General features: G+C 39.7%; 1 protein-coding gene across 4 annotated transcripts; it reads left to right on the forward strand.

Annotated features, from left to right (window-relative positions):
- Positions 1-3,465: 3,465 nt before the first annotated feature.
- On the forward strand, positions 3,466-16,093 carry LOC103397519 (ubiquitin-associated protein 2-like). Of its 4 annotated transcripts, none has more exons than XM_025053249.1 (30): positions 3,466-3,614; positions 5,162-5,299; positions 5,594-5,671; positions 5,804-5,914; positions 6,030-6,189; positions 6,351-6,428; positions 7,357-7,420; positions 7,586-7,674; positions 7,859-7,896; positions 7,997-8,061; positions 8,226-8,454; positions 8,565-8,823; positions 8,912-9,040; positions 9,127-9,263; positions 9,342-9,583; positions 9,696-9,936; positions 10,071-10,110; positions 10,258-10,387; positions 10,533-10,590; positions 10,779-11,001; positions 11,091-11,182; positions 12,249-12,299; positions 12,433-12,511; positions 12,625-12,825; positions 12,958-13,128; positions 14,087-14,191; positions 14,285-14,317; positions 14,636-14,709; positions 14,890-15,081; positions 15,321-16,093. In XM_025053249.1, exons 2-30 carry the CDS (start codon positions 5,204-5,206, stop codon positions 15,414-15,416), a joined length of 3,561 nt encoding a protein of 1,186 aa, XP_024909017.1. In that variant the 5' UTR covers positions 3,466-3,614; positions 5,162-5,203; the 3' UTR covers positions 15,417-16,093. The 4 variants fall into 4 exon arrangements, with proteins under 4 accessions (XP_024909017.1, XP_024909018.1, XP_008334031.1 ...); XM_025053250.1 differs by having other exon boundaries at positions 12,252-12,299; XM_008335809.3 differs by lacking the exon at positions 14,285-14,317.

The following is a 16,093-nucleotide window of genomic DNA, read 5'->3' on the forward strand; positions in this document are numbered from 1 at the left end:
ACAGAGTCCTGACCTGAACCCGATAGAACACCTTTGGGATGAATTAGAGCGGAGACTGAGAGCCAGGCCTTCTCCACCAACATCAGTGTGTGACCTCACCAATGCGCTTTTGGAAGAATGGTCAAAAATTCCTATAAACACTCTCCTCAACCTTGTGGACAGTCTTCCCAGAAGAGTTGAAGCTGTAATAGCTGCAAAAGGTGGACCGACATCACATTGAACTCTGGGTTAGGAATGGGATGGCACTTCAGTTCATAGTATGAGTCAAGGCAGGTGAGCGAATACTTTTGGTAATATAGTGTATGTCCATCACTTGATATGGTCACATATGATTATTATAATAAATAATTTCACATAGTGTTAAATGACTAAATGAGACATGTATATCTGTCTTTCCTGTCTGCAGTATGTGGTTTGTAGACCTGGCAGGAAGTGAAAGGGCATCAGACACCAAATAACAAGACAGACGCAGTCGCATGGAAGGAGCTGAGACAAACCAAAGTCTCTTAGCAATAAGCCAGATATGTTAACATACACAAAGCGCTGAAATACAGAAACAAGGATCATTGTATTTACTTTTTATTCATTTGAAGCTCAAAGAATGTATCCAGTCCCTGGATCAAGAGCAATCACACACACCTTTCAGACAAAGCAAACTCACCCAGGTAACAACACAAATGACTGGTTTCAGATAGGAGCTCAAATTTAAACAAATTCCCAATTGTTTTCATGCTGCTTTATTGTTCTTATTCTAGGTTTTAAAAGACTAATTTGTTGGTGATTCAATGACGTATGATTGCCAACATTTCTCCTGGCTATTTCACAACAGAGCATGCACTTAACACACTGAGATATGTTGACCATCAAATATAATTACCTCAAACAGAATCTGTTAAAAAGAGAGGGACTCATCAAAACACTAGAAACAAAGGAAGTGAAAATGACATGTGCTGTGCAATAGAAAAGCGAGCGAGAAGGAATTTACATGTGTTTGGTGAAAGGAACAAAGAACGGCAGCGACATCTGAGATGGTACTACCAGCAACTGCAGCAGTTTACACCCAAATCTGTGTCATCCTCTGTAAATGTAATGTCACCCTCTTCCTGTCCATCCTTTTCTTCCTCTTATCCAGCCACCATTTGTTCGTCTCCTCCTCCATCTGTTACTTCTGTACAGCAACAGGATTCCCCACTCTCTGTTTCGGATCTGGTGAATGTGGGTTTGGAAAATATTTTGGATGTTTACAGAGATGAGGCCGACAGCCCTAGTGGACAACTGTCTTTTTCAGCTAGTGGGATAAATTTGAAAGCTGACTAATCTTTAAGTTGGACTAGAAATGACAGCCATTGTGAAGGAAGGGAGCCACAGAATATAAATGAAAGGGAGACACAGAGGCCATCTGAGGAAACAGCTGAGAGGGATGAGAGACAGAATCGATGGGCCTTGGTAGAGACAGCAGGGACTGAGCAATCACACAGAGTCACAGGTGCAACGCCTGCTAATGTAGCCACGCAAGAGTTGTACAGTTTTCATTCTGGAAACAGAAGAGAGGAGGGCAGAGGAGGATTGATTCTCACAGATGACACAGCAGAGGGTGGAGAAAGACATCCTCCTCTTGAGTCCCCCTGTCAGTGAGCTCCTGCAGAGCGACCACTGTCACCAGGCTGTGAACTGTCCAACGCACTTCTGAGTCAAAACACACACAACCAGGTCTCTGTTAAATCAAAAGAAAGCAGGCAAATTTCCAACATTCTGTCTTCTCCTCTGCAAAATATTTAAAATGCTGGGCCAACCAAACTATTTCTCTCCACTGCATCTGAAACACTACTCTATAGTCCATCTCCTGCTCAGGTACACAACAGTCCAAGGGTCAAAGCCAGTTTATCTGTTTCACCTCAGGTTGAGACCAACTCAGATTCTGTCAGCTACAACATGGACCCTCTCAGCATCTTTTTGTTTCAGGTTGATCTGCAAGTTGGCACAGACTCATTCCTTCAGGAGGAACAGAAAAATCAGTACCTCTGGGATGAAGATGTCACAAAAGAAGTGAATGTAGAGACAACAGAGAGATTCACTGAAGACAACAATGAAGAAATGACTCCATCCTTAAAGCTACCAAAAGCAAAGACCTTTTGCCTTTTGGCATTTGAACCAACATGTGATATAAATGACTCATATGGTGGAAAAGATGTGAGTTGTGTCAAACAAGACCACCTGAGTAAGTTATAGTTTTCGAAAATTCTGTTATAATGCTAATTGTTCCTAAATGTAATTGCTAACAGTTTTTCATTCCTAGGTTGGACAAAGCCTGAAGTTAAGAACTGTCAAAGACTCCGAGCTATATCAGTTGTGGAACCAAAGTTTCCTTCCTCCTCGCTTAGATGTTCTACATGTGCTTCCACAACAACCCTTTCGTATTCAGCCCAAGATTTAGGAGAAACTGATTCGTCCAGCATAAACAATCTAATCTGTAATAATGCCACAGAAACACCAACAGAATGTACACTTCACATGCACAACAAAGCTGATCTGTCTGTCACTGGGCCACAACTGGAAAGTGTGGACCAGAACTGCACACTAGACTCAAACCTTTTTTTTTTACCTCCATGTGCTATTTATACACATAAGAAATGCTTCAAAGTCAGTGGCTATAATTAAAAGATTTGGGGGCTTTACTGGTATATGGGGGTTGGGTGTCCTGAACAATTAATATCACTTATATGCACACAGTTCATTACAGATTCATGTGCATCACAGTTTGTTCTTTAAAAAATGTATACGTTTGAGACAACTTGATGACAATGATTTTTGCAAAAATATTATGTTCAAAGTTCTCTCTTTTCTTTTGTGTTTTTGTTTTGGTATTGGACAAGTTGCTCTGGATTTAACTGTTTACATGTAAGATGCAAAATGTCTGCCTTAGTATGGATTTGTAATTTGTATTTTCAGTTGTCTCAGTTTTCTAACAGTAGACATGTTAAATACATTTGGGTAATATTTAGGTGTTTTGTATATTGTGAAATATTATTCAAGTGGAACAGTACTTCATCCATGTTTACCGATCCCTAAAAGTCAGTAGCCACAGGACTTTAACTATAAGATCTCATTGAAAACATTTATATAAAGATATACCATAAAACACAAAATGCATTTTGGTTCCCTGCTGTATGACTATTTATAAATTCAATGATTAAGCATGACAGGTTACAAAGTGAAAACCTAATGTGAAATGAAATGAATAAAATTTAGTTTCAACATATTTTCAACAATTTCCACATACATGGTCTCTTATTAATCGCTAGTAAAATTACCTGTATAGCATGTCTGTCAATGTAACTTCTGAATAAAATAACTTATTCGGGCATTTGTGAAATATATTCTTCCAAGAATATAAAGCATATTACTTTACTACTTATATTAGATTTTAAGACGGCACAGCTAACCGCGATCCCAGTGTCACATGCACCCGCACGTTTGTTTAGGATTGAACGTCAAACCACGTGACCAACAGGTGGGTTTTGGTTGGTGCTGTCATCTGCTCAACGTTGAACAACGGCGCGGTGGGGTCACGTGACAGCATCTGCTGCTGCTGGCTGAGCGAAGCGTGTTAGCAGGTAAGGAAACGAAAGCAAAAATGTGGTTCTGTTAATGTTAAAAGCCGCTTGGACATTAAAGACACATCATTGTAAATGTAAAAAACTAGCTTAAAGAAAACAATATCGTCTCAGCGAAGAGTTTTGTCCTGTTTGGTGCTAAGCTAACGAATTACCCCGCTGGCTAACTTGTGTAGTATCCGGCTCTGGCAATGTATGCGGACGAATGCGTTCACTTACCGGTGTCAGCCTGCACATGTCATAGTGTGGACCGTATAACAGAGCAATCCAAATGCCTTTTATCATCACAATTATATAAATGTATTGAATAGTAAGGCCCAAATGTTTCGAACCAAATATGCGTGTGCTTTTCTCTACCAATGTAGCTGTGTTAGCATCCATCGCTAACTACGTTTACACAAAAGGTACATGTTGTCGCTCGCAATACTTGTGTGTAACTCTTAGATTTTTCTATTGAGTTCTGCGGACGGCGATAACATCGACGGTCAATTTCACGATGTAAGGGTCATTGTCGCCATATTTGTCAAAATATGCTGAGAAATGTGAAGGGTGGTAATCACAAACCGAACAAAGAGGAGCGATTAGCTTTGCTAAGGTTAGTAGCTAGCAAGAGCTTTGGCCAAAGCGGGTCATGTTACCGTCGCTCTCCAAAATAAGATTACGATTATCTCTTCAAAAATAAAATGCACATTTTAAGAATCTAGCGAGAGTTGGATGCCCATGTGAAATGCGATGTATTTTGTTGGATGTTTCTTTGGTACCGAATAAAATGGTAAAATGTTTATAGAGCAAATACATTTAAGCGAGTTTGGTAATGTTTATTTTATACTGTTTTTATGCATTATTGACACATTTTAATTCAAGTATGATTGAGTATGGGTGGAAGGAATGATTAAATGCATTCAAGGTTTTCCATAATTGAAACGACCAAAACGCCAAAACACACCCATGGTTATTAGGTTTCCTGTTTGTCCAGTCTGAATTTGAAAGTAATTTGTTCTGCTCAAAGTGAGTTGAACTCATTTATTGTTTTCTATACTTAATCTGTTGTATAACATAATAAACATCAGTTAGTTTATGTAATTTAAGTATCTTTATGTCGTAATTTATGTCTCAGTTGAACTTTCCCTCATCGTCGTTTTGGTTGGAACACAAACCCCGCCTCCTTTGTGTTAATGTCTCATTTTAAATTAAATGCTAGCATGCTGATTCTCTCGCCTTCTGTCACTTAGATGAAAACGCTGTTTTACATTGCCAGTAGCAGACAGTGCTGTATACCTGTGGTTGTTTTTGTGTGTGATACTGATAGAGGCCTGTAAACTGACACTTGGACAGTCCCTTCTTGACTTGCTAAATTTAACCAGGGAGGTGTGGGCAACAGATGGGGGGTTATAGTCTTACATGGTATACTTCACAACAGTGAGCCTTGGTGTGCTTATTCAGGAAACTGTACTGACAATGTATGTCAGCAGTAATGTATTTTATAAGAAATGATATTACTGTCAATATAAATGATTAATCAAATCACCCCATTTCCTATCTTTCAGATTTTTCTATTTTGTACATACATTGTTTTGTATATACTGTATATGATGACTTCAGTGGTCAGCAATCAAGCCCGAGCAACGAGGGACAGAGCGCTGCCCAACACCACACAAACAACACAGCCACAAAAACAGATACAGGTGAGGGCTTTATTTTAAACGTTTTTATAAATTATTTAAAATTTTACACCAGTGTGACGGCATTTGTTTTTCAAGCTGATGTGTGAGTGTGATAATGAAGCAAAAGATTTATGTTGAGCAGCCCAAAACCAGCTCAACACTAAAGGCACAGGCTGCTATCATTGGTTTATCAAAAGTAGTTTTGGATTTGAGAAAACAAACTTTACACCATAAGCAACACCTTTAATGCACAATGTGAAACATCTTTGACCAAATTATGTTTAAGTCTCATAGTTTTTTATTGAACTTTTTAAGGCAACAGCCGAACAGATTCGCCTGGCCCAGATGATCTCCGACAAAAATGATGCTGACTTTGAGGACAAGGTCAAACTGGTAATAAACACTTGCATTTGTCAATTTCAAACAAATGCTTATTCTAACAACATGCAGTCTTAAACTGCTTAGACACAGACAATGTTTCAATTGTACAATCATCTTTTGTAATTTCTTTGTTCTGATTCTTAGTTAATTGAGGTTACTGGGAAGACTCAAGATGAGGGCATGGTAGCCCTCCATGATTGCAATGGAGATGTAAACAGAGCCATTAACTTCCTACTGGAGAGCAAGTCTGATGTGGTAAGTCAATTCATGTGACTGTGTTCATTAGCTTTAGTAAATCATTTCTTTGTTTTTCCATGGGTTACAAAAGCAACCCATCTTACTAAAATGCAATTTTTCTGACCTCTGTTAGACCTCCTGGGAGACTGTGGGAAAGAAGCGCAACCTTGGGAAAGATGGAGGAACCTCAGAGATAAAGGAAAGTAGGGAGAAAAAGGCAGGCGAGAGGGAGGCCAGTCGTGGACGTGGAAATTCTAATAGGAGGGGCCGAGGCAATAGCCGAGGCCGTGAAGGTGTGAAAAAGACCAAGAATGTGCTGCTTTATACTGTAAAAAAAAAGAAGAGAATTATCTTGTTTGTTAGTCATCACTTGTTTAACAGTCTCTTCTGAAACTGTCTTCAATGTTTTTATAGCAGCAACACTTACTGTATGTTTTTTCCTGTATGATTACAGGTCGGATAGAAGAAAATGGGATGGATGTAGCTCCTGGAGAGAGGGGTGGGGACCGTGGACACAGAGGAAGGGGCAGAGGTGAGTTGTGTGCAGTAAGATGTCTTCTTCGTTGCACTTCTTTGTTGTCATCATACCAAAAGACTAACCCTTGGTATATACTGTTTGAATGGACATTTTCAAGTCCTTTCGTGTCTGAATCGTGTTTCTATTTAGCTTTAAAAAATTATCTTTGAATTAGTCCTATATACTGCAGTCCCTGCAGCTTAATGTGACAGATGAACCCAGGAACTGCTGAGCTTTAATCATAAATCAACTATTGTACTTACATTATCAGATATAAAAACAGTACGTTTTGAAGTTTTCTTGTTAATCAAGAATTTAAATATTTTTTACATCCTTTTTTTTATAAATGTAATACTTCAAAATTTTACAAAATAGGTCAATAGGAAAAAATAGTTTTTGAAAAGATTGCAAAACTCCAGGGAGTATCTTTATAAACAATTTGAGTTGTACATGAGATGTTATTACTAAAAACATTGATGTTGTAGTGATAACCAAGTTGTCAGTATGTTTTGCAAATCCCATAATTTGGTTTTGAAGCATTTTGTATGTTGCGCTAATGTATTTGATGCATTCTATTTTGACTGCAGTTTTATAGAGCAGTGATTTTCTGAACATGTCTAGAATATGCTTTGTTCATGTAGGTGTTTCACTGTGTGTAAAAATGTAAATACTCAACTGAGTGTATGAAGAAATGTTAAAAGAAGAAAAAATACGTTGATGTAGGATGTCAGTAGGAAATAAATAAGTCTATTTTCCAACATCGAATTAAGACAACTTGTTCCTCATTCATCTAAATACAATAGCAGTAAATATGGTAAACACAGGTTCAACAGGTCCTGTTCCCATTGAAATTTATTGACTAAAGTGTAACTTTACCAACGTAAACAGCATTGGCAGCTTAAGGTCACCAGAGGTCATTTGGTTGTTTTGTTTGCCTCCTCAGGGCTAAGTGGTCGTGGAAGAGGAAGAGCAGCTGCTGGCAACAGGTTTTCCTCCCAAGGAATGGGGTAAGAATGTCTGGTGGTAATTACACAACACTTAGAGGATAGGATTACAAAATTTTATCTCCAAAGGAAAGAAACCATGAAATGTTTTATTATTAAATTGGAAAATATTTGTTTAAAAATGCCTTGCTTCTTTTAATGTCTTCTTTCACCTATCTCTTCTTTAAGCACCTTCAACCCTGCCGACTACACGGCTAATTTTGGAGCGCAACAAGACACATGGGAGGGAGAAGGCAATGAGGCTGCTGAGGCACCTGGTAATAAATTTAATAAAAATATGTTGTATTTTAAGTGATCATTCTTTAAGGGGTTTACACCCACCAGTAAACATTCCATTCTGTCAATTGGTCAAATCAGTCTTAAACATATAAGCAAGAAATGAAATTGTATAGATTTTCAGTATACATCACTGTCTTTTTTTTTTTTTTTTTGTGTGTGGAGGCAATGTTGAAGAATGGACAGAAGACTGGATTGAGGATGTAGGTCCAAATTTATTTTAAAGATGTTTTTCTTATAGATACTTCTTATAAACAGATTTGAAACTTTATCTAATGATTTTTTTCTTTTCATGTTCTACAGTTGTCTGAGACCAAAGTTTTCACTGCCTCTTCTGCTTTAGGAAATCACAACACACCTGGACACAAGTATGATGTTTACACCTGAACTCATTTTTAATCACCAGATGAATACATTTTTGATTTTAAGACCAAAGGAAGCTTTAGTACAAATGTTTATTTTTGACCAACTAACCCTTTGTTGGTCTTTCAACCCTACATCATTTTCCTCCTGTTGTTTTGATCACTTTAAGTGTGGACCTGGCTGGCCTACTTCCAAAGGCTGGAGTGGCTGCTGGTTCTATGGACTCTGAATTGGGGGCGGTTGTTGACGGCCCCTCAGCAGAGAGTTTGGGCCAAAGTCTGGTGTTTACCAATTCCCATCATAATGGTCGACCTGCAATGCAGAGCTATGCACATGCCACAGCCAACAGTTACGCCCATGTCGCCTCTGCTAATACCACCTATGCACATGCTGCTCTGGTACAGACTCCACATATACACACTCACAATATTTTTCAGATCATGTTTATACACATGATGTACAAAAGAAGAAGTATTTAATGTAGTTCTGTTCATGGTGTTTTTTTTAGTCATCAGTCCTTGGTTCTGGATTTGGCTCTCTGAATGCTCTGAAGACAACACCTGCGTCAGACATGAGGACATCTGAACAGCTGAACGGGACTCGGCTTGGTCAGAGGGCAAATCAGACAATAGCCTACCCGAGTAGCAGCAGTAATGTTCCCAAAGATGTAGGACCAGCTCCAATGCAAAGTCCCGCTCCTCCCTCTTTCCCCCCTCTAGATCTCAAAGTTCAAAGAGCAGAAAATGTCTCAGTCATGACCCAACCATGTGAGTTCATCTTGAAGTGAAATGTACAGACACAGTATATTTAACTTGAATGTTTTTTACTATACATGTATTCGCCCTATCTCTACAGTGGAGATGAAGCAGCAGCCGGAACCATCACCTGTGCTCAGCCAGCTAACGCAGAGGCAACAACAACAACAACCCACCGTCCTTTTCACCCCAGATGTTCTGAGTATGTCTGGGTCACATACACCACAAGGTGGGAATTCATTCATTACACCAAATGGTTAAAGAGCCATTTTAGAGCCATTTTAAGTTACTCCCTTCTCCTTTAAATCCCCTCAGGTCATGAATCCTCTGCCCCTACAATACGAGATGGACCTTCTTCTGGAGCAAAGCTGCCAGGAATGGAACTGACCACTATGGAAGCCCCACAGCGGCAGCTAAAGGCACAGAGACGCAAAGTTCCCCTACTCTCAAAGGTTTGCTCCACTTATGGTGGTCCACTTAACCATTTATGGGGAAATAAACAGACGTCTGAAAAGACTTTTTCAACTTAGATCCCATTGACAGCGGTGGAGATGCCCGGCTCAACAGATATGTCTGGATTGAATGTTCAGTTTGGAGCTCTTGATTTTGGGTCTGAAGCTAGTAGTGGATCGGCAGAGGTGCCACACAGTGACCTGTCCAGGGAACAAGCAGCATCCACCCAGGCCCCAGCGCCGATCTCCATGTCTGTTCCAACTGCCGTATCCACACAGCAGCCACAGATCAGCCTCTTCTCAAAGCCAGTGTCTGTTAGGTTTGTGCCACTCAATGCTTGTCAGTTTTTGTGATAACATCCATTTAAGGCATAATTTCATAATTTGCTCTCTTGACGTTTTCTTGTCCCGTTTCTTGATCCCGTTGAACAGTGAGCATGTGAGCAGTTTGTCCAGTTTACCCTCGGACCACAGCTTCCCCTCACCATCTCTGGGTCTACCCAGTGCTACACACTCACCCTCGCTGGGTCTTCCCAGTAACGGAGCCCCTGTCTCCTCTGCAGCCCCTACCTTAGCAAGTCGTATGGATAACAACAGCCAGAGGTCCATCCCACCACATCTGGTCTTTTCACAGGGCAAAGATGTCACATCAGCCACTGGTGGAGCTCTAACAGTGAGAATGGCTCTTCTGCTGTTTGCTTGCATGTTCCAAAAGAGAGAATGAAGCTGACAATTGTGTGGTTCCTCCATTATTGCTGAGAAAATGTTTACCAATTAATACTGAATCATTATATTTTCCTCTTGTAGAATGGCTACAATGGGATGAAAGTAGCAAGTGCACAGGACCGTAAGTACATTTAGATATTTAAAAAAAATACAACCATTGAGTAACTGATTAAGAGCATGGTCAAAATAAAAACCCTTGCTGGAATGATTTTCTTTACCGTTTCTTTTTAACTTGAAATAAAACTGTCAATTCTTTTTCTTTAATTAGTCATGCCACCATCCACAAGAACAGAGAAAAAAGACTGCCCTGTAATGGTGAGTGAAAGTGGCTCTGCTCATCACATCCCGGCCCCTGCAGCCACGCCTTCACACTCGACCCAAAATCCCTCACTCGGCAGGTAGGTTCTAAATCTACTCAAAATAGCATATTTATTATGAATTATATTTATTTGGCATGCTATTTGTTGTAGAGGGAGTAAGAGGTCACAACCCAATATATAAATGTAATTTGTTATAATGTATCTCTTCACACTCTGTCTTTAGTCATGTTACCAGTACTCAAACCATTGGATCAGCTCTCACAACAAGTTCCTCCATGACAGTAAGTAAAAAAATAATACATGCATGCTAAGGAAGGGTTATACAGTGGTAGAGGTCAGAGTGAAACCTTTAGAAAGGCTTTAACTCTTGACTTGCTGTGATTTCGTGGTGGTGGCACCACACAAGACTACCGCACACTTTTTAGCCTCTAGCCATTCACACAATAACATGCCATCTTTTAACAAACAGATAAACCATGAGGAGAGCAGTATCAGTAGTGGAAACCTCCATGCTTACCCATTATCATCCAGTCAAGCTGTCAATCCCAGTTCATCAGCTTCTCTGCCTGTGAGCAGTTCCACCACCAATGGTCTTCACCCTTCTGGAGCTCCAGGACTAATTCCAAATGGAACAAATTCCACACTTTCAGCTCCAGGCAGCCGTACAGCACCACTGCTCACCACCACCTCTGGTAGGTCAAATTAACATTAATAAAAATCTTTTTTATAAGGTTAATGTTGTGTTTTTTTTATTTTAAGTCTCACATATTTTCTGTCGTAGGTAAAGCTCCTCCGAATTTAGCTCAAGGCGTTCCACCTCTCCTTGCAAACCAGTACATCATGGGGCCTAATGGCTTGCTCCCAGCCTACACGGTAATAATGCTATTCTGTTTTTGTCCAATTGGTCTTTAAAGGGTCTAGTGTTGTATTGTCAAGTCTTAATCAACTGATTTACGAGTCATTATTTAATTGTCAATTAAACCAGGTGTTCCAACAACAACTAAACAAACAAAAATAAAAAAGTATTAGAAAATCCAGAGAGAAATGAAAGATCATTATATATCATTACCTATACAGTGGAACCTTGGTTTGTTCCTTAAGGCCGTTTGTGAACAAAAACTTTGAAAAATGAAACAACTTTCCTTATAGGCATCAATGTAAAATGGATTAATCCGTTCCTGGACCCTGGACGGTTGCTCATTTAAACTTTTTCACAAGTATTTTGTGAACAGGTTCATACACGAAACCAATGAAAATAAGTAGATGTAACAATAAAGATAAACACAACTGTATAAAGAATAAAGCTATAAATAGGAAAAGCAATTTCATTCATCGTTACCGGTGCTAAGGAGTCGTTTTTTGTCACTTTCTCCGGCCAACTGCTTTTCATTGATCCAAATCAGTAGCAACTTTTCCACTTCTTCTAATGCCTGAGATCTTTGCTTGGTGATCACAATCACTCATTTGGCAACCTTAGCTTCTTTTATTGCTTCCTTAATGATGGTACATATTGACGGCTTTTCTAAGCCATACCGTAAAGCCAGATCTGAAACACGAGCGCCATTCTCATGCTTTGGTATAATGTCTTTCTTCACTTCTGTAGTTATTCTCAGCATTTTTCTTTTCCATGGTAATTTATGAAATAGAAGAAATAGCACAAGGCAAGAAATATCGGCACAATCAGATAACAGGGCAATAGTTTGTTACAAATTTTGGCAGTGACTCAAATTGACAACCGAGGGTCCACTGTACTTGGGGACATTGTTTTGTTCTCTCTTGGAATTTTCTGTAGTATGTACTATGAGTCAAAAGGTGCTGTAATCATGACAGGAACTATTCTTTGTGAAGCATTTTTTTCTTTTGATCTATAGTTGGTTCCAACTGAATAGGAAATAATGCTGCAATTTAATCTTTTTCATAAATGTTTATATTTTAACAGCAGATCTATGGATATGAGGACTTGCAAATGCTGCAGTCCCGTCTTCCTATGGTGAGTCTCATTTGTTTTGTCATTGTAGCAAATTTGTTTGTTAATAATTTGGTTTTTATTCCCACTGGAATCATATTTTGCTTAATTTAGTATCTTATCAAATAAAGTAATACTTTATTTATGTCCTACCAAGGACTACTATGGTGTAACATTCCCTGGTACAACAGCTGCTATGCCTGGAAGAGATGGCTTAGCCAACAATCCGTACTCTGGTAAGTCAACCTTTCGTTCAGTTGTAATTGATGTCTACTAGTGACATCTAACTTTTAACTTATGACTTTATGTTAATCTAAACAACATTAAAGCCTTTTCTTCTACTGTCCAGGTGAAGCAACAAAGTTTGGTAGGAATGACTCATCATCTCCAGCTCCACCAACGAGCTTGCCTACAGTTGGGGTGCAGTCACAGCCACAGCAGACACCACAGGCGGGAACACAAAGTCAGGGCACAGGACAGAGCCAGGGTCAGCAGACTCAAAATCAGGCCTTCCTAAACCCCCCTCTACCACCTGGCTATGGATACACTGGTGAGAAATGACTTTTATAAGAATGATAAACAAAGGTTGACTTCTTATTCTTTGATGAATTATAGAATATGACAACATTAGTGCCAAACTTGAATCCCTTGGTCTTGAGTGTTTCTAACTGGTCATCCACAGGTCTGCCATACTATGCTGGTGTGCCAGGGGTGCCTTCAGCCTTCCAGTATGGCCCTACCGTGTTTGTTCCTCCTGCTTCTGCTAAACAACCTGCAATGGGTCTGGCCAACCCCTCCAACCAGTTCCACCAACAGCATCAGCCAAGTTATGGACAGCATGCTTACGGTACAGGTGAGCTGAGGATTATCCTGAAGGGCAGTTCAGGTCACTGCTCTGATTTTTGTTTTCAAGTAACTAGCAGCTAGGTTAAAAAATTATTTGAAGTTTTTTATTTCTAATAACAAATCCAAAATCCAGAAAAAAGTTTAAATTTTTTTTAAAGGTGTAAGAACAAAATAATTTCTGCAAGATTGGAATTCAAAAAGCTAAAGAAAAGTCTAGAAAACAGAGGGTGGTAGAAAAAAACTAAATAGGAAATTTAAATCTCAGACTGGATCCCATTTGTTTTGGTTCTTAGTCTCCCTACTAATAAGGACATGGTCACATTTCTTTCTCGTTTTAATGTGTAAATGTTGAGAGCTGAGGAGTAGAATTTTTTTAATACTTATTCTTGTCGTTTAACAGTGTGCTATTTTTTTATTCTATTTTTCTCATAACATGCCAGACATTCTCAATCGAATACAGATGTGATCTTAGAACAAATTCAGACTGGCATTTTGTCCGAATCTCTAATGTAACACCAACAACTTAAACATTCTCATTTGTTTATGTTTATGAAATAGGTGATTTTTTAGCCTAAATGTCTGTCTGATTTTTTTTTTTTTTTATTGTGAACTGTGTGAGACTTGGTGGTAATACGTGAACCTCATTAGAACTGAGGTATGTAACGAGAGGAAATTGGGAAAAATCCAACTATTTATACATTTACATGCATGTACTGTATGTGGAGTGGGGCCTGTGTGTTACTTTTTCAGCTTGTGCTGCATGCGTAGCTCAAACCCCCTGCTGAAGATGGGCACAACTCAATATAGCAGCTTCCATTGTAGTCAGGTTACCTTACTGCCTCTCTCTCCTATGCTCCTTTCTCTACACCTCACCTATTCCCCATCGATTTCTCACTACCCCTCCCTCTCTGCTGGTTCTGCTTCTTTTTTCTTCTTCTCTGCTGTTCCTCCTCCACCTCCTTCAGCCTTTGATGACCTGTCTCAAGCCCACGCTGGGGAGTACAGTAAGGGAGGGTACGGAGGCTCTGCCCAGTCACAGGCCAAGTCAGCGGGCAGCGGCCCAGGGAAAGGTACATACACAACACATGTGCACAATGTGATACCACACACAGTCAACGGGCGTTTCCTTTGCTGTGGGAAAATTGATTTACTCACAATTGCAGATGATTCTACTGTCAAGAGTGTTCTGGACATAGGTGTGTATTTGCATGTGTGTGACTGCACCCCAATGTGCACATTAATACAAACTGCCAGACGGTGAAAAGTGAGAAACATGCCCTGGTGCCTCCTCACTTAAAATGCTTCTCCATTCTGGCTGGTCCCCTTAAACTAACAGTGAAAATAAGCATCCATTCTCTGAAATGATCAAATCACAAAACAGAGAGCAATGTGTTTTCTTTCTGTTGAATTTTACATTCTTTATTGTTTTTTCTCTCTCTCTCTCTCTCTCTCTCTCCATCTCTTTTATTTCAACCTGTCTTTACCTCCTCTCCTCCACCTCATTCTTCTCTTAGCTCCAGGACTTTCTGCGTCAGGTACCAGTGGAGGAGTGGCTGAGATGGGAGTTTCAATCTACAGTAAAACACAGGTGATCTTTTTATTAAATGACGGCCGTTAGATTAAATGATTTAATTTAAGAGCATCAATAGTTGCAATGTTTACTGCCGTGAACTTTAGTACAGTCCTGTATAACTGTTCTTTTGATTTTAAAACCTACTTCACACCATGTTCCCACTCTCCTGTGTTCTCCTGGCTTTGTTTTTTGCAGTCATTCGACAAACAGGGCTTTCACACTGGAACACCTCCTCCTTTTAGCCTACCTTCTGCACTCGGAGGAACAGGTCCCCTGAATCCTGGGGGAGCTCCAGGCTATGCCCACGGTCCCTTCCTGCACATCCTGCCTCCACACCAACAGCCCCACTCTCAGCTGCTGCACCATCACCTGACACAGGATGGACAGGTAAGCTGTGGTCGGTTCCTTGTATAAAATCTGTGCCTCATTTAGGGTTTTCTTTAATGACCAGCTTCACCATGTTTTGCTCAGAAAACCAGTGAGCCAGTCCCGACCAGATTTGATTACATTTACAGCAGAGGACAGACATTTATTTTATTTTTTTTCAAGCTTCTGTTGTATTTGTAAAGTTGTCACGCATACACCCATTAACCCTGTTGGACTAATGAGAGTCACTTTTTGTGCAGGGGGGCCCTGGACAACGTAGTCAATCCAGCAGCATGCAGCAGAAACCACAAGGCAGCAAGTCCAGTTACGGCAGCTCCCCCTACTGGGCCAATTGAGGAATGTTGCGGCTGCGTGTACGTGTGCGTGATTGTTCGTTTGTGTAGGGCTAAAACAGAAAGACAAATTGAAAAAAACACACTACCCTCATAGTGAAACGTTAGGCCTGAGCGCCTGCTCCCTACCCCACCTCCACAAGTCCTCATAAGTCTTTTGGGTTCTCTCTTTACCCCCTTTTCAAAATTGGATGTACATGTAAGATATTTATGTATGTATTTATAAATATATATATACTGTATATGTAATAGTAGAACACAAAATGTGGCATTTTATTTTTGAAGGACTTTTGTTTACTTTTTCAAAACTGCAGGAAAAGATGTTACATCATGTTCCAAGTGAGTGAAGATAATCAGAAACCTTGTGGAATATACCAGTTCTAGGAATAAAGGAAAGAGCTATAGCACTGATTGCATATGAGGACGCATAAAATGGGGGTGGGGTTTATAATGACTAACTGCATCTGTGTTTTTTTATATATATCATAACATTTTGAATGTCCAGCTTATTTCCAAAAAAAGTTCATTTTGCGGCTTCCCATTCTTTCCCTCTTTGTTGAGAGCTGCCTTCTGTTGACACTTTTCCCATTGAACCCAGACATTTTCATCTAAATTTTATATTTAAATTCAATTTTAACCCTGATTTGCATTGAAAATAAACATTCTGAGAAGTTGGAGTT

The sequence above is a fragment of the Cynoglossus semilaevis genome, chromosome Z, assembly GCF_000523025.1.
Source record: "Cynoglossus semilaevis isolate Cse_v1.0 chromosome Z, Cse_v1.0, whole genome shotgun sequence".
NCBI classification, from domain to species: Eukaryota; Metazoa; Chordata; class Actinopteri; order Pleuronectiformes; family Cynoglossidae; genus Cynoglossus; species Cynoglossus semilaevis.